The following is a 25,787-nucleotide window of genomic DNA, read 5'->3' as shown; positions in this document are numbered from 1 at the left end:
GGGGCTCCCGGTGTCGCCCCACCGGGTGTTGTGACCGCGCTGTGCTTGTGACGTCGGGGATACCCCGGGCAGGCCCAGCCCCTCCACGGCGACAAGTGGGACAAAGTTCAGTGCCACACGGCTGCGGGTCACAGTCCAGATGTCCTGGCACCTTGTGGCACCCTCTGTCCCAGTACCCCAGGGAATCCCGTCCCACTGTGCCACCCTGGCACCCCCTTATTGAGCCCCCCTCGGGGGTGCCCCCGGCTCTGCCGCCCGTGCAGAGCCCCCCGGTGATCCCGGCACGGTGGCTCTGCCACAGCACTGCAGACTCTGAGTCATTTTAAGGCCAAAAAAGTTGTTTTCTTCCTCTTTAAACTGGTTTGAAGCTGTTAAGACACGAAATTCCAGTATTCCCGGGGCTTAGGGCAGCGCTGGATCCCAGACAGGCTCACACTGTGTCCTCCACGTGCCACCACCCCCACAGGAGTCCCCGGCCGTGACGCTGGGCTCCCACGCCGGGTCACCAGGTCCATCATCCCCTCATTGCTGGGGGGACTGGGGTTCGTGCCCCTGGGTGGGCGGCTGCTCCCCCAGCTCAGTGGCACCTCAGTGCCGGCCGCAGACCTGGGGGGCAGCGGGCACCCGGTGCGTCCCCCCCACGGTGACACAGCCCTCCCACTTGGACATATCCACCGGGACATCCTCCGGGTACTCCACGAGCGCGGGGGCGAAAGGTCCCACGAGCCAGGGCAGGGGCGTGTGCTGCCCCACGTGCTCCAGCAGCCCCTCGAGGCTGAGCTGCGCCCGCGTCACCGCCTCCCTGCTCTGCGCCAGCACCAGCCCCGACAGCTCCTGGAAGGAGCGGGCGCTGGCCAGGGAGGCCTGGATGCCCTCCACGCCGTGCCGGACGTGTCCTGCCGTCTCCTGCACGCTGCTGGGGAACGCTCGGGCACCCACGGCCAGGTGGGAGCAGGCGGCGTGGAGCTGGTGCAGGAGCCCCTGGAGCATGGCCAGAGTCCGAGCCTCCACCTGCGGGGTGGGCAGTGGGGGCTGGGGGTGATGGACCCCACCCCTGCCTGGATGGACCCACAGCTGGATGGATCCACAGCTGGATGGACCCACAGCTGGACTCCATGGCTGGATGGACCCACAGCTGGATGGATCCACAGCTGGATGGACCCACAGCTGGACTCCATGGCTGGATGGACCCACAGCTGGACTCTGTGGCTGCTGTTCCACCCCTGCTCCAGGTGTCCCCACCCCAGGTGTCCCCTTGCCACGTGTCCCCACCCCAAGGGACTCAATGGCTGCTGTTCCACCCTCTCCAGATGTGTCCCCCACAGTCCCTCCACCCCGTACCTCGCTGTCCTCCATGGGCACCGCGTCCTGCTGGCTCCACTCCAGCCACAGGTGATGCAGGTGCTCCCGGGTGCTGTGCCAGGGCCCGTCCGTGCCCTGCTGCCCCTCCTCGATCTGGGGGGAGGTTCAGCCAGGTGGGAGCACACCTGGGGGTGCCTGGGGCCGGCACGGGGCTGGCACGGTCCCTGCCCCATCCTTACCAGCCGGATGACGTGGTGGAGCTGGCCCAGGAGGCGCTGGGCACGGAGCCGTGCCCGCTGCAGGTCGCCCAGCGAGCGCCGCAGGGCCCGGTGTGGCAGCCTGGCTGACAGGGAGCCCACGCGGACAAAGTAGCTCTGCCACCGCCTCTGCCGCTCCTGCGGGGCCACCTCCGTGCCCCTGGTCACCTCTGTCCCTGCGGTCACCTCCGTGCCCCTGGTCACCTCTGTCCCTGCGGTCACCTCCGTGCCCCTGGTAACCTCTGTGCCCATGGTCACCTCCGTGCCCCTGATCACCTCTGTGCCCGTGGTCACCTCGGTGCCTCTGGTCACCTCCGTGCCCGTGGTCGCTTCTGTGCCTGCCGCCGCCGCTGTGGGACCAGGGGTGAGGGCAGCGTGGCTGGGCCATCCTGTGCTGGGCACTGGAGCCCAGCACGGGCACTCGCAGGATGCTTGGCCACCAGGTCATGTGGAGATGCCACCCTAAGCGCCAGGTGGCCTCTGCGGTCACCTCAGCTGTGACATGGGGCCAGCTCTGCTAATGTCACCCAGTGCCAGGCTATAAATACCCAGGCGGGCACACGGGACTATATCTGCTCTTGGGTTTCCAGGTGAGAGTTCACCCAGTGCCATCCCGTGTCCTTCAGACAGGGACTGTCCCCTGTAGGGTCACGGTGACCTCACTGGCACCACTGTGGGACCACCACCAAGTATAGCCAATGCCAAGACTGAGCAACAGGGTGAGGGCCTGGCACTGGGAGCTTTGGGAGATGGTGGGCACTCACCCAGCTGCTCCTCTGTCCCAGGGAGGTACCGATCCAGCAGCTCCTCTGACTTGCCCAGCACGGTGCCCACGCCCGTGGCCAGCAGCCGCCCCACGCCCGCCACGGCCCCGAGCGCCGAGCGCGTCCTGGCCACGGCCCCGCTCACTGTGCCCGACACCAGCTCCCTGGTCCCGGCCACCACCTGCCAGGGGACAGCCCGAGGACAGCTTGTCCCCGCTGCTCAGCCAGCCCCGGAGCCCTGCCCGTGCCCCCTGGGTGGCGTTACCCTCTCGGGGGGCTGCTGCAGCATGGGCAGCTTCTCCTCCAGCTTGTCCAGCCCTCTGCAGGCAAACTTGTTGGCGGTGGAAACTGGGGATGGGAAAAGAGGTGAGTTTAGCACCCTGCTGCCTTGCAGGAGCTCTGCCAGGGCAGGGTTTTGGGCTACCCCAAAACCTGTGGGGTGTTTCCCCTCCAACCCTCCAGCTTGTCCAGCCCTGTATTCATTGCTGATACAAAACTGGAGATGCGAAACCAGGTCCTCCCTCTCCTGGTTCCTCAGCCAGTTTTGGGGTCCCCCATCCCTGTAGGGTGCTGTCCCCCACCCTGCACTCACTCTGGGGCTCCAGCCGGGTGAGGAGGGGCTGGGCCCCGCTGGCTGCCGCCGCCGTCAGCGTCCTCAGGCCCTTCTCAGCCACGCGGCAGACGGAGCCCACGCACGGGTGCCGCTCCTTGGTGCGCCCGTACGCCGAGGCCACGGCCCCGCAGGCACAGCTCACCAGGGGCAGGCTGGCCACGCGGCTCACCACACTCTGAGGGTGGGGGACAATGAGATGGGGTCCCCAGAGCCACCCGCAGCCCCCCCCTGAACCCTCCATGCCCCCCTACCTGTGTCTCCGGGCTGGGCTCGCCCGGCACCGCAGCGTTCTCGGCCGACATGGCAGCGGCGGCTGTGAAGGGGAGAGGGAGATTTTGGGGGGCCATGGGTGGGTGAGACTGGTGGGGACCCCCCTGGGGATGACACCCCCAGCACCCCCCAGCCCTTGCTCCCTGAGGGCCGAGAGCCCCCAACTCATGACTGGAGTGGGAGCGGCTGGTGGGTTCTGAGGGGCTCTCGGGGCTGTTTTGAGGGGTCTGAGAGGGGTTTTGGGATGGGGTTGGCCTCCTTCCCTGCCAGGAAACGGGGGGACTGGCTCTCCTCAACTCCTCTTGGACCCCCCTACCCCCTCCGGGATCCCCACACCCCCTTTTGGGCCGGGGAGGGGTTTTTGGGTGATTCAGCGAAGCCAGACCGGACTGGTCTGTCGCAATCCCGCGCTGGGGACTGGGGACGTGCCGCCCGTCACCGCCGCCTCGGCCGGGGCAGCCCCCGCAGGGATCCGAGCCCCGGCAGCTTCCTCGGACCCCGGCAGCCCCTCCGGACCCCCGGCAGCCCCTCCGGACCCCCGGCAGCCTCCCCGGACCCCGGCAGCCTTCCCGAACCCCGGCAGCCCCTCTGCCCTTTGGGGTCTCCCGTGGCACCCCCGAGCTGACCCTGTGCTCTCCGGGGGGATTCGGGGGGCTTCAGGCGGGTCACTGCGGGGGAGAGCTCCTCTGGGACCCTGCGCCGTCCCCCGGAGTTTCTCGGTGTCCCTCTGGTGTCCCTGGGGTGTTCCGGGGACCTTGGGACCCCCGACCTCCCCTGCACCCCCCGGAGGCCCCCGGGGACCTCCGGACTCCCCCCGGGACCAGCCGGAGCCCCCCCCGGAGCGTTTCTGGAGCCTCCCGGGACGCCCCCGGCCCCGTTTCCCGCCCTCCCGCTCCCGCCAAGCCCCGGGCTCGGTACTCACGGGGCTGGGGGTGTGGTTCTGTCGCGACCCCCGGGCGAGATCGCGACCCTGGGCCCCGCCCATCCCGCACCCGCGGGGAGCGGCGGGAGCCAATCAGAGAAGGGGCGGGGCCGGATCGCAGCCAATGAGGAGGGACAGGTATGACCGGGGGCGTGGCTTGGGGATGGGGCGCGCTCGCCGCGGAGTCCGGGGACAGCGGCGGGGACAGCGGCGGGGACAGCCCAGCCCGGGCGTCGGGAACGAGCCCCCGCTCACCCCTCACGTGTCCCCGCGCCGAGGGAGCCGTGGCCGGTGTCCCACCCCCGCCCCAGGCGTCTCCGCCCCCGTTATCCCCTCCCCCGGTGTCCCCATCGCAGGTGTCCCCTTGCCACGTGTGCCCTTGCCACTTGTTCCCACTTCAAGGGACTCAGTGGCCGCTGTCCCCACCCTCTCCAAGCGTCCCCATCCCAGGTGAACCAACTCCGGGAGACCCGATAGCCGCCAGCCGAGGTGTCCCCAAGCCAGATGTCCCCAGCCCCCGGTGTCCCCACGCTAAGGGACCCAATGATTGGCGTCCCCAACCCCAAGGAACCCAAAGCCGGGTGTGCCCACGCCACTTCAAGTGTCCCTTTGCCAGATGTGCCCACCCCAGGTGTTCCCGTGCCACCTCAGGGTGTCGGGTGTCCCCAGCCCCTGCGGGTGCTCAGGCCAGGGGACAGAGGAACGTGGGTGACCCCCGTGGGTGGCCTCGGGGGCTGAGAGACAGCCGGGAAAGGGGACAGGCAGGGGACACGGTGGGTGTGGGGTGGCACCGCCTTATCCCAGGGGAATTCGTGGGGAAAGTGGGGTGGGGACATTCGTGGGGCCGGGTGCGGGGGTGGGTGCGCGTGTGCGCGCTGGGTGTGCGGGTGCCCACGGAGCGGGTGCCACCCCGTGCCCCCCCAGCCCTGTGCCTCCCTCCCCGGCCGGTCCCGGCTCCCGGGGGGGTTAAGAAGATGCCGAGGCGGCGGCGGGGGAGTCGCCTCCGGTAACCGGGTGTTTATTGGGGCCGCGGGGTACAGCCCGCGGGCGGCCGCATGCATGGCCGCTGGGGGGGGGGGGGGCTCCCGCCGCCCCCTGCCCTATTTACAGCCTGCCACCCCCTGGGGACCTGCCATCCCCCGGGGACCTGCCACTCCCCCGCGACACGCCACCCCGGGTGGGTGCCGGGCAGGGGTGGCACCGAAAGGGCACCCTTTGCCAGCAGAGAGTGGGTTCGGTGGGGACCTCCCCGCGGTGCCCCCCACCCCGGCTGTGCTTTCCAGGAGGGGGTGGTGCCGGGGGGGAAGGATGGGCAACCCCCAGGCTGGCACTGGGAAAGGGCTGACCCCAGACTGGGGGTGGGATGTGCCCCATCCCCAGATAACGCCACACTCGGGGGGCCCCCAGCCCCCCGCACCCAAAATGCTCACCAGGTTCCATCACCACAACCAAAGCACCCTCAGGTGCCACTGCGGGGCTGCGGGCTGGGGGGCACAGCCCAGTGCCCGTGTCCGTCTGTCCATCCTGCTGCCCCCCAGGCACGCCCCTCCCAGGGTGCTGCGGGCCCTGGCTCCGGCCTGGGGAGGGGACACGGTGGACGGTCCACCCCGGCACAAGGGACAACAACGCAGCCGGAGCGCAGGGCACTGCCCCACGCCAGCCGGGGGCACGCAGGGGGTGCCTGTCCCCCCCTCACCCCACGCCCGCAGCTCCTGCCCCGCCGCCCGTCCCTGTCCCCAGGGAGCCGGGGTCCCCATCAGTGTCCTGGCCGGGGGCACGCACACAGGCTGGCACCCTATTTTCCCGAGGGAGTCCGCTCCACGCCGTAGCGCAGGAGGTGGTGCAGGTCCGTCAGCGGCCGCGGGGTGCCCGGTGCCCGCGCTGCCCGCGCTGCCGTCCCGTGCCGCCCGTAGCCGCCCGCCGCCGCCTCGCCGCTGTTGAACGTGTGGTTCCTCTTGAGGTGGGCGCCGGGGCGGCCCGTGCCGTTGTTGGCGTTGAAGTTCAGCTGCTCGGGGTGCCAGGGCGGCCCCTCGGTAAAGTCTCCCCCCTCCCCGCTGGGTGCCGAGACCACCCGCCGGCGCTCGGGGCTGGGGTGCGGCGTCCCGCCGAAGTCGCCGTAGGAGCCGCGGGGCGGGCGGCGGGCGCCGGCGGGTGGGTGCTGCCGGGTGCGGGGCCCCTCCTGAGGGTCTCGACCCCAGTGCCCGTCACCTGAGGAGTCGCTGAGTTCGGCCTCCAGCTCCTGGTCCACCAGGATGGCGTGGCAGGAGAGGGGGATGCCCCGCGGCGGGCGGCCGGAGCCGCCGTGCCCCCGCCCGGCGCCCGCGGGGCCGGAGCCGCCTCCAGGGTCCCGCAAAGCCGCGTTGATGATGTTGTGACTCTGCTCCCAGGTGCAGTTTTGGAGGGCGCCGGGGCAGCGTTTCTGCTGCAGCGGGGTCTGCTCCGGCGTGGGCAGCACCCCCGAGTCCAGGTCGTGCTGGGTGACCTTGCCCAGCTCCTTGGGCCACCCGTTGGGCATGAGCGGGGCCAGCAGAGCTCCCCGTGCCCGCCGCTCGCCCAGGCGGCTGACGCTCACCACCGACTCACTGTGCGCCAGGATCGTCTCCTTGTCCTTGCGCCGCGCCAGCTCCTTGCGGTCCCGGTGCCCGATGAACCAGCACACGCTGAAACCGGAGATGACGGCGCCGATGACGAAGGCGGCGACGGAGGAGATCACCAGGAGGTTCACCGACACCAGCCCGTCCGGCTCGTCCACGAAGCTCTCCGTCACCAGCCCTGGCATTGGGGACACGTCAGGGACCTGCGGGTGCCGCCACCGCGTCCCCGAGCCCGGTGCCGGCCCCGCACTCACCCTCGCACTCGCCCAGGTGGGACGTGCTGCCGCCAGCGATGTCCTGCTCGAAGGCCACCCTGGGGGTGCAAATTGAGGGGGTCAGTGGGTCCCAAATGGCCTGGCAGGGTCTCCCAGCTCCCTTCAGCGAGCAATGAGTTGGCTGGGGGCTGCAGGAGCTCTCTGGGGACACCACTGTCCCCCTGCACGTCCCCAGGGCCGGCAGCGTTACCTGGGGCTGGGCTCCAGGAAGATGCAGGAGCCCTCGGGTGTCCAGCCACAGTAGGGATCCCGGCTCCCCAGGCAGTTCCTGGCAGGCAGCAGAGATGTCAGGGTCAGCCCCGATGGGGGGACACAACACCCCGGCCCCCACAAGGGACTCTCTCCCTGGGCCATGCTGTGCCTCAGTTTCCCCAGCCATGTTCCCAGCCGTGCTGAGCCCTGCCCAGCCCCAGGCACTCACTTCATGCAGCCCGAGTGCTGCTGGCAGCGAGCCACGGGCACCCTGGCCACGCACGGGGGGAAGGCCAGCAGCAGGGACCCTGCAGCCTTGTCCAGCTCCAGCCCCAGGAGCCGCCGCTCGTCCTCCGTGTCCCGGCCACACCTGGGGACAGGGCAGAGCTCGTCATAGCCCCAGCCCTGGGGGGCCCTCCACAGAGCCTGGCCCAGTCCAGAGGACATTTTCTCATGCATTCCCCCCAGCCTTGCATCCCTCTCATCCATCCATCCATCCATCCATCCATCCATCCATCCATCCATCCATCCATCCATCCATCCATCCATCCATCCATCCAATCCAAGCACCCCACCCACCCCTTTTACTGCCCCCTCTCCTTCCCCTGGCACCCTGGCACCCACCTCCCAGGCTGGTAGGTCTCAAACTCCTCCAGGAAGATGCTCTGGCTGCCGGGGGCAGCGGGCACAGGGCTGCTGGTGGCGTTGGGCAGGATGAGGAACTTGAGCACGGTGCCGGTGCTGGAGCCCAGGAACACCACGGTGTGGTTGCCCCAGGGCCCCGCCGCGTTGTCCACCACGATCTTACGGAGCTGGTACCTGCGAGGGGGAGGGAGCAGTGCTGGGGTGTGGGGGAATCCAGGGGTCCCCAGGGAGGGGAAAGGATGAGGCCCCCAGCCCCACATCCCCATCTCCATGTCCCCGTCCCCAGCCCTATGTCCCCAGCTCCAGGCCCACATCCCTGTCCCTATTCCCAGCCCCCCATCCTCAGCTCCCTGTCCCCATTCCGTGTCCCTGTCCCCATTCCTGTCCCTGTCCCCATCCCTGCTCACGCCCCGGCTGCCCTGCCGGCGGGAGGCTGTGGCCCAAGAGCGCAGCTTGATTAATTCCCCATCAAGCAGCAATTAAGGCAGATTTAATTAGGACGAGACAATCTTGACTGCAAAGTGTCTGAGATTTATCAGCTCTCCCAGTGCTGGCACAAGCATGGAAAGGCAGCACAGGAGGCCCTGGCCAGCCCCTCCCAGCCCCTCCCAGTGTCCCCCAGCCCCCCGGGCACCCACCGGGTCATGGTGCGGAGGATCCAGGGGGCGTTGCCCAGGGCCGGCACCGCCTCGTCCATCAGCGGGTGCGTCTTGACGAAGTTGAGGATCTCGTCGGGGAAGGCGCTGGAGGAGTTGTAGCGCATCCCCGGGGAGGCGCAGCAGCCGGGCCTGCAGCCAGGGCACGGCTCAGTGGCGCTGTCCCCAGCGGGTCCCCAGGCTGTCCCCAGCCCCGCTGGTACTGGCCGTGGTTGTCATCACCCCTGTCCCCACCCCAGCAGAATGGCTGCCACTGTCCCTGTCCCCATCCCTGTTCCTTTCCCCAGTCCCACCACTGTCCCTGCCGCTAACAGTCCTTGCCAGCTCTGTCCCCAGCCCTGTCCCTCACCGTGGCTTTGGCACCATGTCCTCTGGCACGGGTGTCCAGATGGACTCGGGTGATTTCTGCTCCCGGAACCGTCCCTCGAAGACGGCGGCCACCTGGGTCATGTCGAAGGCGCAGACGGCGGAGCCGGGAATGCTGTGGGGACACGGCTGTGGGGTGAGCACGGGGAGGCCCCAGCGAGTGCCAGGGACCCTGCACATCCCAAATGGAAACGAGTCCATTTCCTGTCCAGGACCCATCCCAGATCCCACTCAGGATCCAGCTTTGATTCCACTCAGAGCCCAGCTGGCACCCAGCTCACTGAGCCCGGGCAGTCTGGGCAGGGCACAAGAGGCTCTGACCTGTTGGTGGGCGTGGAGAACACGGCCAGGACCACGGGGCGCCCGTCCAGCTCCAGGATGTCCGTCACGGCTTGGATGACGTTGAAGTAGAAGTGGGAATCGCCCGGCACGGAGCAGTTGAGCCGGGCCTTGAGGAAGGAGGTCCACTGCTTCTCCAGCACCCGCTGCGAGCCCCCCATGTCGTTCTTGCACACCCGGGCCACCCGTGACACCACCACCTGCGGGGAGGACACCCGTCACCACCCAACCCCTGTGTCCCTGTCCCCACCCTGGGTGTCCCTGTGGGCATCCCAGAATGGTTTGGGTTGGAAGGGAGCAATGGGATCCTCTAGCGTCAAGGGAAATATAGGCTGGATATTGGGAAAAAGTTTTTTACAGGAAGGGTGATAAAGTTCTGGAATGTTCTGCCCAGGGAGGTGATGGAGTCACCATCCCTGGGTGCGTTTAACAGAGCCTGGATGTGGCACTGGGTGCCAGGGTTCAGTTGAGCTGTTGGGGCTGGGTTGGACTCAATGAGCTTTAATGTCTCTTCCAACCCGGTGATTCTGTGAATTCTGTGAATTCTGTGAATCTCCCTCCCAGTGGGACGTGTCCCACCTTCTCCAGGTAGTTGAACTCCATGGCGATCTCCCGGAAGAAGAAGTAGACGTGGCTCCTCCATTCCACGGCGTGCACGAAGTAGGGCTCTGCGGGGACAGCGGGGTCAGGGATGGCCCAGCCTGGGGTCGCAGGGGACACGTGCCCTGTCCTGGCATGGCCCAGGGTGGGGACACACCTTTGAACCACTTGGAGTCGTGTTTGACGGTGCGCAGAGTGGGGCTGTCCCCGAGGCTGCGGTAGATGACGGCGTCGATGGCCAGGAAATCCGTCACCGTGGCGGTGAAGAGCATCCCCCCTGCAGGGGACAGGGTGTCAGCGGGGCTGGGGGACACGGGGCCCGCTGCGACACCGGCAGAGCCACCACTGACCTGTGAACAGGGCCACGTTGGCGTGCTTGGGGTCGTAGGGACACCGGGCCATGCCGCTGATGTTGTCCCCAATGGGCTCCAGCGTGTCCATCTAGAGCAGGTGACAGGGGGACGTGAGGGGACACCCGGGCACGGGGGGGACCTGGGGTCCCCATTCCCAGGGGGGCTCTGGCTGCAGTTGGCACAGGCAGGGTTGAAGGTGTTGATGCTGCAGACCCTTCCCATGGGTGCCCCTTTCTGCCTTCACCCCAAAACCCTTCCCATGGGTGCCCCTTTCTGCCTTGACCCCAAAACCCTTCCCATGGGTGCCCCTTTCTGCCTTGACCCCAAAACCCTTCCCATGGGTGCCCCCTCCTTCTCTGACCCCAAAACCCTTCCCAGGGGTGCCCCCTCCTTCTCTGACCCCAAAACCCTTCCCAGGGGTGTCCTGTCCTCCCCTGACCGCAGCCCCCCTCCCTCACAGGGACCCATCCGGGGGCTCACGCTGTAGTTGGCGCAGACGGGGTTGAAGGCGTTGGTGCCACAGACGAACAGGAGGCTCTCGTTCCTCACCAGCAGCACCTTGATGAAATTTCGGCACTCTGCCTGTGCCAGGAGAGGGGACCGTCACCCTCAGCACCCCAAAACCCCCCTCACCTCATCCCACCCCACCCAGGCCCTCATCATTGCCAGGGGATGGCTTGGAGGGGGCTGTTCTCACCCCAGAACTGCATTTATGGGAGCTGGGAATGGGATTTCTGGCCCCCAATAATTGATCCCAAATCAATTTAGCCAATCAGCCAATAAACCAGTGGCACAGCCGCTGGGAGGGAGTGGCGTGGTGACACTGGGGAGGGGACAGGGTGTGACACGGCCACAGAGGGTGCTCAGCCCCCACCCGGGGGTCCCCAGGGGTGCAGATGCCACAGCTGTACCTCGTGCTTGCCCTTCATCCTGCAGATGCTGATGTCGTGCTGGTTCGAGCGCCACGTCAGCTTCTGGGTGGGGAAAATCAGTGTGGGCATGGGGACAAGGCAACAGCACCCCCGTGAGACCCCCCTGAGGCCCCCCAGAGCTCCCTGAGGCCCCCCAGAGCTCCCTGAGACCCCCAGCACCCCCCGGGACCCCCCAACACCCCCGGCACTTACCCGGTGGTAGCGCATCTCAGCAGCCCCGCTGGGCTCCAGGCTGACCCGATAGACATTGTCCCTGGGGAGGGGGACACGGGTGTCACCACCCCCCAGCTGGGATGTGCCCCCTCAGCACTGGGGGTATGGGATCCACCCCCACCCCCCCAGGAAGATTTGGGGTGCTGGGGTGGACAGTGAGGAAGGTTTGGGGTGCTGGGGTGGACAATGAGCATCACCAGGGCAGTGTCAGTGCCGGTGACCCCCCCAGTGCCCCGTGGCAGATTTTGGGGTGCCCCAGGCAGGGTCCTCCCCAGCAGAGAGGAGTGGGGAGGGTGTGGGGTGCCCCCCCCGGTGGAGGGGAGGCTTTGGGGTGCCAGCTCCAGACCTGTCCCCGATGAAGAGGGTCCTGTTGACCTTGAGGATGCGCTGGATGTTGAGGCGCTGGGTGCCCGCCCCCTCGGGGCCCCCCGGGCGGGCAGTGCCGTGCCCCACGAACACGGGGTAGTGCTTCACATCTGGGGGGGCACGGGGGTCACACGGGGCCGGGCACCCCCACACAGCCCGGGTCACCTCCCTCCTGCCATCAGCCCAAAATCTCTCCCCACCAGTGCCTCCCACCCGCCTTGACCCCAAAGCACCCCAAAACCCTTTCCACTGGTACCCCTAAAAGCACCCCAAAGCCCAGCCCTGGTTCTGTCCTCTCCTATTCCAAAACCCTCCCTTGGGTGCCCCCTTTTCCCTTCATCCCAAACCCCCCAGCCCCTCTCCCTTTCCATGCCAGTCCATGCCCCCCATGCCCCAGTGCCCTCCATGCTCCAGTGCCCTCCATGCCCCAGCCCCTCTCCCTTTCCATGCCAGGCCGTGCCCCCCATGCCCCAGGGCAGCCCCCCCGCTCCCCCCAGCCCCGGTGGGCACTCACAGTCCGGGGGGGCCACGGCGATGGGTCCGGGCTCCTCGGGGAAGGTGCCCCTCGCCGTCCTCTCGGCCGCCAGCAGCAGCAGCAGCACCAGGGGGACGCGGGCTGGGGGTGCCATGGTGGCCCCCGCCCTGGCCGGGCACCCACCGCACCTGCGGGCACGGGCAGGGCTGGGAGGGGCAGCACCCACCGGGAACCCCCCCGGAGCACCCCAAACCCGCGGGGATTGGGGCCGTGCTGGGGCTTTGTCACCTTGCTGCCGGTGACACGGCAGGGCTGGGGACATGGGGACAGGAGGGTGGGGACACATGGACAGAGAGACGCGGGGACAAGAGGGAAGCCACAGAGGCTCTTCCCCCACCCAAAACGCCACCGGGATGTCTTGGAAAATCTCCCGGGACGCCTCAGAGTGTCACAGCACCCCCCCATGCAGACAGCCCCGGTGCCACCGCCACTGTCCCCTCACCACGCCGGGCCACCATCCCCACCCTGCCGCGCGTCCCCGAGGGGCTGGGGCCGGGCTGGGTAATTAGCAGCCGGGCAGGGAATTAATTGATCATTAATTCCATGGGAGCCGGCAGCGGGAGCGATCGAAGCGGCGCCCTCCCCCCCCGCGGGGACCGGGCACGGTGACATTGTGCGGGGTTGGGGACCGTGACATTGTGCCGGGTTGGGGACCGTGACATTGTGGGCGCTGGGGGTCACGGGACGCGTCCCCAGCCCCTCCGTGGTGTCACCGGCCCCGCGTGAGACCCGGCTCTGTCCCCAACCCGTCCCCTGTGCGGTGCCACAGCCCCGGGGACATCTGACCCCGACCCTGCTGTGTCACAGCCCTGGGCAGGAGGTGACCCCAGTGGGACCCGACCCTGCTGTCACAGCCCCTGGGGACAACTGACCCCATCCCCAGGGTGTCACCACCCCTGGGACACCCAACCACGTCCCCACTGTCTGAGGGACACCCAAACCCGTCCCCCCAGTGCCACAGCTCCCAGTGACGCCCAGCTTTGTCCCCACGGTGTCCCCAAGAAGCAGGAAATGAGCTGTTTGTGCCCGCTTTGTCACACGGCGGCACCCGAAAGCCACCAAGCGCCGGAGGGAGGAAAGGGAACCCCAAAAAGCCACCCCAGGGCAGGGCTTGGTGTCCATCGGGCACCTGAGAATCCTCGGGGGGTTCGGGGGCCGGGGGGGCCGTGCCGCAGCCTGGGGACCCCGAGCGGGGCTCCGGTGTCACCGTCCCCAGCCGGGTGGTGACAGCGAGCGGCGCAGGGTAAGCGGAGCCTCCGGCGCCATAAATGCCGGCGATTGTGCGGGAAAAGAAAAGGCAGCAGCGGGAAGAGGGGGGCACGGGGAGGAGGGGGCACGGCGGGGAGGGGGACACGGCGACAGGGGGGGTGACAAACAGGGACCCATTCACGGCGGCGGCGGCGGAGCAGGGGGACGGTCCCCAGCGTGGCTGTGGGGAAACTGAGGCAGCGTGGGGGGGACAGGGGGATGTGCCGGGGGTGAGGAGGGGGCTGCACTCGGGTATCCCCGACTCGGAGCGGGTGAGCGGCCTCGGGCACGGCCCTCATCCCTGTCCCTGCTCCGTGCCTCAGTTTCCCCAGCGCAGGGCACGCTCAGCCCTCACCCCCACACACAAAGCTCGGGGGGGCGGGGGGAGCTGCTTGACCTGTCCCACCCCCCCCTCCCCAGCATCTCCGCGACCCCCGGCACTGGGGACTGGGGCAGGAAAGGGGGGGCAGCCCCAGCGCTCCCCCTCTTGCCGCAATCCCAGCGGCTCTGAGCGCAGCGGGATCTCTGATCCCACCGAGGGGGCGTCCCTGCCGGGGGGGCCCCAACTTCCCGTCCCTTCCCGGGGGGGTGGGAGCCCTTCCCGTGCCATCTGCGCCCTCCTGCCCCCCCCCAGCGCCGCGCTCTGCCCACCTGAGCTGCTCCGGCCGCCTCCGCCGCCGCCCGGTGTCACCGCTGTCCCCTGCGCTGGCAGGGGGGTCCCATGCCCGGGGGTGCCACCCCCCCCCTCCAGGACGCCCCGGCGTCCCGAGAGCCGCTCAGCTGTCACATCAACCCCCCGCGACCCCCGGGGAGGGGGCCCGTGCCCCCCGCCCGCGCCAGGTGGGAAGGTAGGGCTGATGTCACCGTAACCGGAGCCACCAACCCCCCCCCCCCGCCCCGGCAGCTGTCACCGGGGGGGCACCCGTGGGACCCCCCCCGAGCGGCCCGCGGCGTCCCCACGGGGAAGCAGCGGCACGGAGCCACCCGTGAGACACCCCCGGACACGGAGCAGGGACAGAGGGACAGCGGGGACACCCCAAGCAGGCCCCCCATCCTCATAAACCCCCTAGGAGGGCACTGGGAAAGAGGGGGGGACACACCGGGAATGGGGGGGGACACCAAGAAGGGAGGGACGCCAGGGAAGGGGGACACAGCCTGGGAAACACCGGGGACAGTGGGAAAGGGGGGGGACACTGACAGAAGGGGGGACACCGGAGAAGGGGAGGGACACTGGAGAATGGGGGGACATTGGGAAGGGGACAGTCTGGGAAAGGGGGGACACACTGAGGGATGGGGGGTGGCAAAGGCGCAGGACACCAACAATGAAATCCCTGAAAATTCAACTTTTTGGGAATTGCCTTCCTGGTGTAATCTCAATGCCCACATCCCTCTCCGTCGGTCTAATGCCGGATTTTGGGGTCATTTCCTTCAGAAGGCGCCCAACGCCAATAAGAAATCAGTAATTAGTTATGCTAATGAGGCATTTACACACCCCCCGACATGCTCCAGCCCCCCAAAACGTGGCCCCCCGGTACTCGCTCAGTGGGGTCACACGGTGCCACCCCCATTGGCACAGAGGGGTTTGGGGGTCACCGGCAGAGCCCCCCCAAGTGCCCCCCCCCCCCCCCCAATCCCAGCTGCTGCTGCCGCCGGGGCTGGGGGGCTGAGCCCCCCCGGGTTTCCGTTCCGGGGCCGGTTCAGATGGCAGAGCCAGGAAGCAGCTGTCCCCCCCGGCAGGGACGGAGCAAATGTCACCCCGGCCACCTGGCACCGCGCGCTGGCCTTGTCCCCGTCCCCGTCTCCTGCCGCGGGTCCCCCCTTTGCGAGCGGGTGCGGGCAGCACCCCCAGAGCCGCGGAGCTGCCGAGAGGACGGGGGAACACCAGCACCGGAGGGGTCCCCGGTGGTGACAGGGACGGGGGGTGTCACCGGGGGGGGACACAGCACCCACCCCTTTACCTTGGCGCTTCCACGGCCCCGCCGGCGGCTCAAATGTCCCCCCGGGCCTCCCGCTCCGGTTACCGGCTCCGCTTACAGCTGCCGTTTATAGCCCCGCTCCCTGTCCCTTGTCCCTTGTCCCCGTCCCCTCCCCATCGCCCACCGGGTGGGGACGCGGGCTCCGAGCCCCCCAGGACACCACCAGCGACCGAGGGCGTCCGGTCCCGACACGGGCACCGGGGGTGGTGCGGACCCCGCGGTCACCTTGGGTGGCTTTGTCACCCACCGTGGGTGCCCAGAGGTGGCCCCAGTTGCTGGGAGCCCCCTCGATGCCCCCCCGGGTGCCACCCATGGGTGCCCCGACACGTCCCCTCCAGCACGCCGCCGGTGCTGGTGGCCGGCCAGAGCCGCATGGTGATTTGCATATTAAATCCAGGCTCATCTGCATATTAAGAACGGTTTCCTAGCGAGGAGGATCGCGCGTCACGCCGAAATAAACCCCGGGGAGGGGGGGACGGGACACAGAGGGGGTGGCAGACGGAATGCTGGATCCCCCCTCCCCAATTCACAGCCCTTGTCCCCTGTTGTCCCCCCAGTTCACTGCCTTTGTCTCCTTGTCCCCCACAGTTCTATGGGACAGGACCCTCCCGTCCTGCTGCTCTCCCCAAGCCACTCGTCCCTACTGGCACACATCCCCCCCTGTCCCTCCTGTCCCCCCAAAAACTGTCACCCCCCCTTGTCCCCAAAGGGCAGGCACCTCCAAAACACCCATTGCCCTCATCCCCCTCGTCCCCAAAGCCCCCCTTGTCCCCAGGGCACTCACCCTGGTCCTGTGCCACCCCAGGGGCTCTGTGCCCTGGCGGGGTCCCCTCGGTCTCACCCTGCCACCCCTCTTTGTCACCCGCATGGCCCCAGGGCGGTGACAGGAGCAGATCCGGCAGCTCCGAGTCACCTCCTCCGGCCTCGTGCCTCAGTTCCCCTTCAGGGAGGGAAGAGGGAACCCCCTGTTCCTGCCCCAGCCTGGCACCACCCTGGGAACCCCCACCCAGAGCCCTGCCAGTCCCGGGATGGCACCACCCCCGGGCACCCCGCCTGTGCCACCCCTGTCCCCAGGGGCTCCTGTCACCTCCTGATGGAGCCCCTTCCCCAGTGTCCCTTTTCTGTGTCCCCGTGGGATCCCTGGGGGGCAGCAGCGCCTGGCTCGGCCCCATGGAGACCCTGCAATAACACCTGCAGTGTTTACATCCGGCTCAGGGAACCCTGCAATTACAGCCAGGACAGGGAGCCCCGGCATTCCCGGGATGGGAGGCAGCTGAACACACCCACAGCACCCACAGGCACCCAAACCCACCCCAAATTAACCCCAAACCCATCCCAAATTAACCCCAAACCCACCCCAAACCCACCCCGAACCCACCCCGAACCCACCCCAAACCCACCCCAAACCCATCCTGAACCCACCCCAAACCCATCCTGAACCCACCCCAAACCCACCCTGAACCCACCCCAAACCCATCCCAAACCTACCCCAAACCCACCCCAGGGTTCAGAGACCACCCTACAATCACAGCCCAGCGATCCCAGAGCCAGATGAGCTGGAGGAGGCTCTGGGAGGTCAGGAGCAAGGGTCAGTCCCAAATCCAGGTGAGTTTTTAAGCCCTAACAAAGTTGGGATGTTGGCTTTGGGGGTTTTTGGGGGTTTGTTGGATTCAGGTCTCCCCTCCCTGTGCCAGCTCTGCTGTCCTGCTGGGGACAATGGGGCTGCTCCACTCTCCAGGCCCAGAACCAGCAGTTCCCATTAGGATTATCTTCAAACTCCTACTTGTATTTAAATAAGGTTGAATTTAAATATCTGCTGGCTTCAATGGGCAGAGAGGGGCTGGGGGTGGCAGGTCACCTCAGTGTCACCGCAGTGCTGTGCCCTGCTGTGATGATGGCCCTGGAGGTGGCACTCAGGGTGCTCCCATTCCCTCCTGGAGGCCTCCACCTCCCAGGGACACCCGGGGATGGGGACACCAGAGGGGACAGGAGACACGGCCACCCCCAGGAAATCTCCTCCTGCCACCCCCGGTGTGCCCAGAGGGTGACAAGGTGACAAGTGGCTTCCGGTGCCAAGGTGTGGGTGAGAGCACGTGAGCCTTCACCCTCCTCCTCCTCCTCCTCCTTCCCACCCTCTCCATCCCGCTCTCTGTTTTGGAAGTGTCCTCTGAGCCGGCTGGGGACAGGTGGGGGCTTTGTGGGGTGACACCCACCCCCCCCAGCCCCATGAGCCCCCAGCTCAGAGCCCCACGGGGCTGGGATGGGCCCTGGCAGTGCTGGGGGACGGGGGGAGCATGGGAGGGCAAGGAGGGAGGATGCAGGAGGTGCAGGGGATGTGCAGATGGAGCAGGGATGTGGGATGTGCAGGGGGACGTGGGCTGGGAGGCAGCGGGGAGGATGGGATGGAGGATGGGATGGAGGATGGAGGATGGGATGGAGGATGGGATGGAGGATGGGATGGAGGATGGAGGATGGGATGGAGGATGGAGGATGGGATGGAGGATGGGATGGAGGATGGAGGATGGGATGGAGGATGGGATGGAGGATGGAGGATGGGATGGAGGATGGAAGATGGGATGGAGGATGCAGGCTGGGTTAGGGGACACAGGGTGGGACGTGGGATGGGATGCAGGCTGGGATGCAGGCCAGGGTATGGAGTGGGATGCAGGTCAGAATATAGGAAGCAGGCCGGGCTGTGGGATGCAGGATGGGATGCAGGATGGGATGCAGGATTCAGGCTGGGATGCAGGCTGGACTCTGGGATGCAAAATGAGATCCAGGCTGGGCTCTGAGATCCAGGCAAGGCTGTGGGATGCAGGATGGGATGCAGGATGCAAGCAGGGCTGTGGGATGCAGGATTCAGGCTCGGGGATGCAGGATTCAGGCTCTGGGGTGCAGGATTCAGGCTCGGGGGTGCAGGATTCAGGCTTGGGGGTGCAGGATTCAGGCTCGGGGGTGCAGGATTCAGGCTCTGGGGATGCAGGATGGGCTGTGGGATGCAGGATTCAGGCTCTGGGGATGCAGGATTCAGGCTCGGGGATGCAGGATTCAGGCTCGGGGATGCAGGACTCAGGCTCGGGGATGCAGGACTCAGGCTCGGGGATGCAGGATTCAGGCTCGGGGATGCAGGCCGGGCTCCGGGATGCCAGCGGCGGCAGAACAAAGGGCCATTGTTCCCAGCGCCGCCTCCGCGCTGCCGCCTCGCCGGAAGGTCCGAGCGGCCCCGCCGCCCTCGGAGCTGCTCCTCGTTCTCCCGGCACCCACCGGGCACCGCTGCCACCGCTGCCACCGCCACCCCCACCGCCACCACCGGCGCCAAAAGCCTCGGGGCGCGAGGGTGTCCCTGTCCCCTGCCAGGCCCTGCCAGGTGTGCCAGCTGTGCCAGCTGCCATCTGTGCGTGGGGGGGTGTGCACGGGGTGGCACGTGTGTGCGGGGGGTGTCACCGTGTGTCATGTGTGTGTGTGTGTGTGTGTGTGTGTGCAGGTGTCGGTGTGCACAGCAGGTGTCACACGTGTCACATGTCACAGTGTGCGTGTGCAGGGCTGGCAGGAGGCAGCGGGTGACACACATGTGCAGGAATGTGGGCACCAGCTGGCACCTGTGTGTGACACTGTGCGGGCACCGGGTGGCACCCGTGTGTCTGTGCCGGGGGTGTCACGCGTGTGCAGGTGTGCAGGGGGTGTCACACGTGCTCGGGTGTGAACGGGGTGCCACATGTCACATGTGTGCCGGTGTGTTCATGGCTGTGACACGTGTGCAGGGGGTGCCACACATGTGCAAGTGTGCAGAGGGGTGTCACACATGCACAGGTGTGTTCATGGCTGTCACACGCCACACATGTTCAGGTGTGTTCACGGCTGTCACATGTCACACATGCACAGGTGTGTTCATGGCTGTCACACGTGTGACCAGGGCTGTGCAGGCATTGCTGGCACAGTACGGACGGGTTATTTTGGGCACATGGCCAGGATGGATCCCAGCTCCCATCTCCCAAAGCTCCACCTTGACCCTTCCCGGTTTCCCGGCGCTGTGTCCCAGCGTTCCCGGCGGGAGGCGATGGATGGGGCGGTCAGAAATGCCTGCGATGCTCCCACCATGCATCTCTCGGGGTGACCCATCCCACCCTCCTCCATCACCCTGGGGCTGTCCCCAGCACCGCCTCCCTCCACTCCCGCTCCCTGCTCCGTGCCTCAGTTTCCCCACCCGAGCTCCCCGCAGGCTCCCGCAGCCGCCGCTCCCGAGGGCCGCTGTGTCCCCTCCCGTGTCCCCTCCCGTGTCCCTCCCAGATCCCCCCGGAGCCAAACCCGGCGCTGAGCTCGGCCGCGGCGCTGCCGGGTTTGATGGGATTATCCCGGCGGGCGGGATTACACGGGAAGAGTGAGGATTAGCCACGGCGCATCGGCACGACACTGCCACTGCCACCACTGCCACGACACTGCCACTGCCACCACTGCCACGACACTGCCATTGCCACCACTGCCACGACACTGCCACTGCCACCACTGCCACGACACTGCCACGACACTGCCACTGCCACTGCCACTGCCACTGCCACTGCCACGACGCTGCCACTGCCACAGCCACTGCCATTGCCACCACTGCCATTGCCACCACTCTCACTGCCACTGCCACAGCCACAGCCACGACATTGCCATTGCAACAGCCACTGCCATTGCCATTGCCACGACACAGCCACAGCCACAGCCACTGCTGTGACACTGCCATTGCCACGACACTGCCACCACTGTCACTGCCACAGCCACAGCCACAGCCACAGACACTGCCATGACACTGCCATTGCCACGACACTGCCACCACTGTCACTGCCACAGCCACAGCCACAGACACTGCCATGACACTGCCATTGCCACGACACTGCCACCACTGTCACTGCCACAGCCACAGCCACAGACACTGCCATGACACTGCCATTGCAACAGCTACTGCCATTGCCACTGCCACAGCCACTGCCATTGCCACGACACTGCCATTGCCACTGCCACAGCCATGACACTGCCACCGCCGCTGCCACCACTGTCACTGCCACAGCCACAGACACTGCCACAGCCACTGCCACTGCCATTGCCACGACACTGCCACCGCCACTGCCACCACCACTGCCACCATTGTCACTGCCACAGCCACAGACACTGTCACTGCCACCAGCACTGCCACCATTGTCACTGCCACTGCCACTGCCACAGTCACAGCCACTGCGGCGCCGCCAGCTGCCCCAACTGGGCTCAACTGGGAGCAACTGGAGCCTCGGTGTGGTGCCAAGCCCCAGCCTGGCAGGGCTCCTCCGGGAGCGGTGGCTTCAGCAGCCGCTGTTTAATTAACCGGCTGCTGGGAGCCGGCACAAAGAGACGAGAGGGATCTCTTTATCCCCCCCCTTTTTTTTTTTAATTTGACAAAATTCTAATTAAATAGGGAGCAAAATCCCGGTAGCACACGGCAGCCCCTCTGGGAGCTCCTCCGTGCCAGCCCACTGCTCTTCCTCTCCCCCTGCTTCACTCAGGGAATCCAACCCTTCATCATCCTCTTCTGGGGATGCCACCACAGCCTGGGGGTCCCTGGATGGCCCCGAGGCCACTGTGTCCCATTTGCTGCTGGGCCGGGCACTGCCAGGGCTGCAGAGCCTCCTTTGGGTGCCCCGTTCTGGTTCCACCTCTAACCCCAGCCCGGGCACGGGGGGCAGAGCCTGGACGGGGGCTCCTGAGGCTCCGGTGCTGATCTGGAGGTGCCAGCGGCGATGGGCACCAAGAGGTCCCGGAGGTGGGATTGCTCCTGCTTTGCTTTGCCGCTCTTTGTGTCCCCCAAACACAGCGCATGCCACCACAGTGGCACCACGGGGAAACCATCCCGGCCCCGCCAGCCTGGCACAGTGAGGGACCCGGCGGGGAAAAGCCACCCTGGACAGTGCAGTGTCCGTGTGTCCCTGCCCTGTGTCCGTGTCACCGTGCCCGGTGTCCCTGCCCGGTGTCTGTGTCACCATGCCCGGTGTCCCTGCCTGGTGTCTGTGTCACCGTGCCCGGTGTCCCCACCCTGCCACGAGCTGGGATCCGGCCCCAGCACGGGAGATGCTCCAAGGGCCCGGCGCAGCTCAGCCCACTGAAAAATGAAATCGCATCCAAACTGGCAGGTTTAATTAAAAATATTCCAGCTTGTCTGGGGATACAAACCGCATCCGGCACTGCAGCAGGGATCTGCATCCAGCTCCAGGGCCTGGCGAGCAGGGCCCGGCCGTGCCCCAGCAGCGCCGGGGGAGCGCTCCTGGCAGCGCAGCAGTTACTGGTTTAACTGGGAGCCAAACCCAGCCAGGGCCGAGGGGACAGGGGCACCCAGCCCTGTGGGGACAGGGGCACCCAGCCCTGTGGGGACAGGGACACCCAGCTGGGTGGGGACAGGGACACCCAGCCCTGTGGGGACAGGGACACCCAGCCCGGTGGGGACAGGGACACCCAGCCCTGTGGGGACAGGGGCACCCAGCCCGGTGGGGACAGGGACACCCAGCCCGGTGTCACTGTCCTGTCCCGTGCCTGGGGGCTCCTGCTGGGGCTGGAAGGGACGCACACACAGCAGGGCCCTGGGCTGGGGGAGCACAGGAGCCCCCCCAGAGGGGACAGCTCTGCCGTGGGGGGCACACATGGGCATCCCTGTGGCCGAGCTGGGCCGTCCCCCTTTGTTTATGGGAACGGCACCAGAACCATGGGGGGCTCCTGGGAGGGGGGATGAGCTGTGCCCCCCACACCAACACCTGGCACTGCCACCGGCACCCCCAGAGCTGATCCTGAGCCCCGGAGCCACCTCCTGTCCCCCTGCACAAACCGTCCCCGTGCAGCCACGTGCCCCGGTGGCAGCGGTGGCAGCGGTGACCCAGTTCCTGTGGCACCCCGGGGACGCTGCCCAGGGGCTGCAGAGCCACCCTGGCACCCCAAGACCTGGCGGGGACACCCACGGCACCCACCCCATGTGGGAGACACATGGCACTGCCCGGACCTGGCACCCCGGGATGGACCCTCGGCCTCATTTTGTGGGGTAAATGCCGGGGGGGCACACAGGGGGACCCCCAAAGCGACCCAACCCCTCCCCAAGGCTGTGTCTGTAGGGCAGGGAGCTCAGGGAGCCCTGTCCCCCCTCCCAGCACATCCCCGGGCTGGGACCCGGCCCTGCCGGACCCAAAGAGACCGAGGGGGACACCCGGAGTGGGGACACGGCGGTGCCACTCGTGCCATTGTCACCCCCACCCCTCCCAGGCGAGCAGTGCCCCGTGGGGGGGTCACTCATGGCAGGTGCCTGAGCCCCCCCGCACCGCAGGGCTGGGGGATGGATGGGGGGGTCCCCTCTGCAACCCCCCGAGCTCATGACCTGGTTTGGCAGAGGGAAACTGAGGCACGGCGGCAGGCAGAGCTCACCCAAGGTCACCCCGTGCCGACGGCACAGCCCCGTGGGCATCGCCCCCCCTGCTCTAACGGGGGGTGCTGAGCCCCCTCCCCAAAGCCCCTGCGCAGGGAGGGGCTCCCCACTCCCCTCTGCCCCATGGGGGGGCCTGGGGGGGCTCGGGGTGCCCCAGCCCCCGACTGCTCTGGGAGATGTGGGACATGGAGCTCAGGCTGGGGGGGCAGGGGGGTTTGCGGGGTCTGGGGGAGCTCGGGGCACCCCAAGTGAGGGTGGCAGGGGAGGATTGGGGTCAGGCAAAGCCCCCCCCCCCAGCCGCGGTGGTTTAGGGTCCTCCCTCGCCTCGGTGCTGCGGCGCTGAGCCCCAAAAGGGGGCACAGACCCCCCCCAGCCTGGCAGGCGCTGCCTGCACGGCGCCCCCGGCCCTGCCCTGATATCGGGGGGGTGTCAGAGCCCCCCCCGTGCACGGCGGGTCCCCCACTCCTGCCGGGTGCCCCCCCCAGGTCTGGTTCCCACCAAGTTACAGCCCTGAGACAGAGCCGGGCACCCCTGGATTTGTGGGGATCTCGCTCTGCCCCCCACCCAGCCCTGCGGGATTATTTGAGGGGGGGCACAAGCACCGAGCCCCCCCAGGCTGAGCCTCGCTGCTCCCTTTTGGGGGCTGCATTGGCCGGACCCCCCCCATTTCCGTCCCTCTGCCCCCCCAGCCCAGCAGAGGCTGCCCGGGGTGGGGGGCACAGACCAACCCCCCCTTTTCACCCCCACCCCCCCAAAAAATAAAAACAACGAACCCTGGCTGCTTCCCAAAGAAACAGCGGAGGCAAAACGGAGCCCGACGAAGCAGAGACACCCCCCGATCCCCATCCTCATCCTCATCCTCATCCTCATCCTCATCCTCATCCCATCCCATCCCCATCCCGTCCCCATCCCATCCCATCCCATCCCATCCTCCCGGCTCGGGGCGGGGGGGCTCCGGCTCCCGCACCCATCGCCGTGTCCCGGGGCTGGGGGGGGTCGGGGTGCCGGTCCGGGGGGCTGATGGGTGCGAGGGGGGCGTGGGAGGGGATGCGGGCTGGGACGGGGGTGCTGGGTGAAGGGGATGGGGTGGGGGGGGCTCAAGGGTGCGGGGGGGCTGTCGGGGTGCCGGGCTGGGGAGCGGGGTGCGGGATCGGGGCGCTGAGGGGGTGGGATGAGGATGGGGGGGGGCACATCGGGGTGCTGGGGAGAGCAGGGGTGCTGGGGTGGGGGCGTGAGGCTGCGGGATCGGGGTGCGGGGAGGGTCTCCGGGGTGCCGGGGGGGGCCGGGGGTGCGGGATGAGGGTGCCGGGATGCTCGCGGGGTGCAGGAGAGGGCTGGGGGTGCGGGATAGAGCTGGGGGGGTACGGGAGGGGGCTATGGGGGACGGGGGGGGAAGAATTGGGGTGCGGGTGGGACCCCCCAGGAGTGCCGGGGTGGGGATGGCGATGCGGGATGGAGGTGCCGGGGGGGCAGCGGTGCAGGGGGGCTCAGGCTGCGGCGAGGGGGGGACAGAGGGGTGCTGGTTGGGGGGCGCGGGGGGGGCCCCTCCAGCCCGTGACCCTTCAAGGTTCCGCCCGCTCCGCTAACAAAAGCGCCGCTTCCCAATGCAGCAGCGGCGGCGGCGGGAGGGGGGAGGGCTGAGGTGGGGGGGGGGCACCCCCTTTTCTCCCTTCCCCCCCAGCCCAGGAGGGGCAGCGGATGGAGCAGGAGGAGGATGGAGCGGGACGGGAGCGCATCGGGAGGGGGGCGGCATCGGGGGTGGGGGGGCAGCGGCCGCGCTCTTACCTCTCCGTCCCGGGGGGGTCCGGGGGGGGCTCGGGGCACCGCGCACCTGCGCCCACCGGCAGCGGCTCGGCCCGGCCCCGCTCGGCTCCGCTCCGCCGCGGCGGGAGCGCCGGTACCGGGGCCGGGCGGGGCGGGGCCGCGGGGGGGGCGGGGGGCCGGGGCCGGGCCCGCCCGGTGGCTGCGGCGGCACCGGGGCCGCTCCGGCAGCAGCGGCGATGGAGGAGCCGCCGCCGCCGGCGCTCCCGGAGCGGCTGCGCCCCCCGCCCTGCCCCCGCCCCGGGGAGGCGGCTCGGCCCGGCCCGGCCCCGGGCCCCCCGCCCCCGGCAGGGAGGGGGGAGCGCGGGGGGAACCGGCCCCGCCTGCCTCGGCCCCCCCGAAAAGGGGCAGCGCTCCCCCCGCATTCCCGGGCACCGGCAGGGCTCGGACCGGCCTCCCCCCCGCGTCCCCTCCATCAGTTTTGCCCATTCCGGGTGCCGGGAGGGGCTGGGGTTGATCCCCCCCCCATCTCCTGCCTCGGTTTCCCTCCATCCTTGGCACGCAGAGGGGCTGAGGCCGATCCCCTCCGCCCCTTGCCTCAGTTTCCATCATTCGCATCCCGGCGAGGGCTGGGACCCCCCCATTCCCCCGCAGCCTCGATTCCCCTCGCTGCTGTCCCTGTCCCCAGGCTGGACCCCCTCCCTCGCTGTGAGCCCTGCCCCATCCCCTGCCTCAGTTTCCCCTCACCCCACGGGTGCTGCCCACCCAAACCTGCCCCCCTCGGGCTGCAGGGGACGCCAGGATGGGCCCCGGGGGGCACCCGGGAGTCTGGGGGTGACACCAGGGTGGGGGCCTAGCACGGCGTTCCTTCGGTCGCTTTGTTGCTTTGTCCCGGTTGTTTTAGCCTGAAAAACCCCAAACCAGGGTAAAACTGTGCGGTGTCAGGGGTGCCCCGAGCTGTGCCCGGGCCCAGCCCGCCCTGGCGAGCGGGAGGTTCGGAACTGATTCACCCCTTCCTGCATCCCTCCGGTCCCTGCCGGTTCCCAGGGCAGGGAGGGCACGGCCAGCCCCGGGGGGACACTGACGGAAGGGGGGTCTCCAGGGCAAGGAAGCACAGCCATGACTCAGCGCCTGAATCAGCGTCCCCAGGGGGACAGCGAGGGGACACCGCAAACCCCTTGACCTGTTCAC

General features: G+C 68.1%; 2 protein-coding genes across 2 annotated transcripts; both read right to left on the bottom strand.

The window, feature by feature from the left end:
* Positions 1–320: 320 nt before the first annotated feature.
* LOC118697007 (perilipin-3-like) lies at positions 321–3,465 on the bottom strand. The gene is made up of 7 exons (XM_036399444.1): positions 3,188–3,465; positions 2,916–3,111; positions 2,589–2,671; positions 2,324–2,504; positions 1,542–1,909; positions 1,342–1,455; positions 321–1,011 (listed from the first exon to the last, which is right to left on the bottom strand). Exons 1-7 carry the CDS (start codon positions 3,281–3,283, stop codon positions 589–591), a joined length of 1,461 nt encoding a protein of 486 aa, XP_036255337.1. The 5' UTR covers positions 3,284–3,465; the 3' UTR covers positions 321–588.
* Positions 3,466–5,125: 1,660 nt separating this feature from the next.
* SEMA6B (semaphorin 6B) lies at positions 5,126–24,729 on the bottom strand. Its single transcript, XM_036399410.2, has 17 exons — positions 24,621–24,729; positions 12,174–12,322; positions 11,640–11,769; positions 11,273–11,333; positions 11,060–11,122; positions 10,629–10,730; positions 10,146–10,236; positions 9,953–10,072; positions 9,775–9,863; positions 9,178–9,395; positions 8,840–8,971; positions 8,473–8,622; positions 7,814–8,008; positions 7,419–7,559; positions 7,188–7,265; positions 6,977–7,035; positions 5,126–6,900 (listed from the first exon to the last, which is right to left on the bottom strand). Exons 2-17 carry the CDS (start codon positions 12,286–12,288, stop codon positions 5,924–5,926), a joined length of 2,721 nt encoding a protein of 906 aa, XP_036255303.1. The 5' UTR covers positions 12,289–12,322; positions 24,621–24,729; the 3' UTR covers positions 5,126–5,923.
* Between the last annotated feature and the right edge of the window lie 1,058 nt (positions 24,730–25,787).

Source organism: Molothrus ater, chromosome 26 (genome assembly GCF_012460135.2).
Source record: "Molothrus ater isolate BHLD 08-10-18 breed brown headed cowbird chromosome 26, BPBGC_Mater_1.1, whole genome shotgun sequence".
NCBI classification, from domain to species: domain Eukaryota; kingdom Metazoa; phylum Chordata; class Aves; order Passeriformes; family Icteridae; genus Molothrus; species Molothrus ater.
The sequence above is the reverse complement of the archived record's forward strand: the minus strand, read 5'-3'. Positions and strand labels throughout refer to the sequence as shown.

What these genes read in the sequence shown, in the direction of transcription:
- LOC118697007 (XM_036399444.1), bottom strand. Translation starts at nt 3,283, where the DNA reads ATGGCCCCCCAAAATCTCCCTCTCCCCTTCACAGCCGCCGCTGCCATG. An exon ending in CACCCGGCTGGAGCCCCAGA is followed by an intron (nt 2,672 to 2,915) that starts GTGAGTGCAGGG and finishes TCCCATCCCCAG; the next exon opens with TTTCCACCGCCAACAAGTTT. An exon ending in TGGGACAGAGGAGCAGCTGG is followed by an intron (nt 1,910 to 2,323) that starts GTGAGTGCCCAC and finishes CTGGTCCCACAG; the next exon opens with CGGCGGCGGCAGGCACAGAA.
- SEMA6B (XM_036399410.2), bottom strand. Translation starts at nt 12,288, where the DNA reads ATGGCACCCCCAGCCCGCGTCCCCCTGGTGCTGCTGCTGCTGCTGGCG. An exon ending in AGTTCAACTACCTGGAGAAG is followed by an intron (nt 9,396 to 9,774) that starts GTGGGACACGTC and finishes TCCTCCCCGCAG; the next exon opens with GTGGTGGTGTCACGGGTGGC. An exon ending in TTCTCCACGCCCACCAACAG is followed by an intron (nt 8,972 to 9,177) that starts GTCAGAGCCTCT and finishes GTGTCCCCACAG; the next exon opens with CATTCCCGGCTCCGCCGTCT.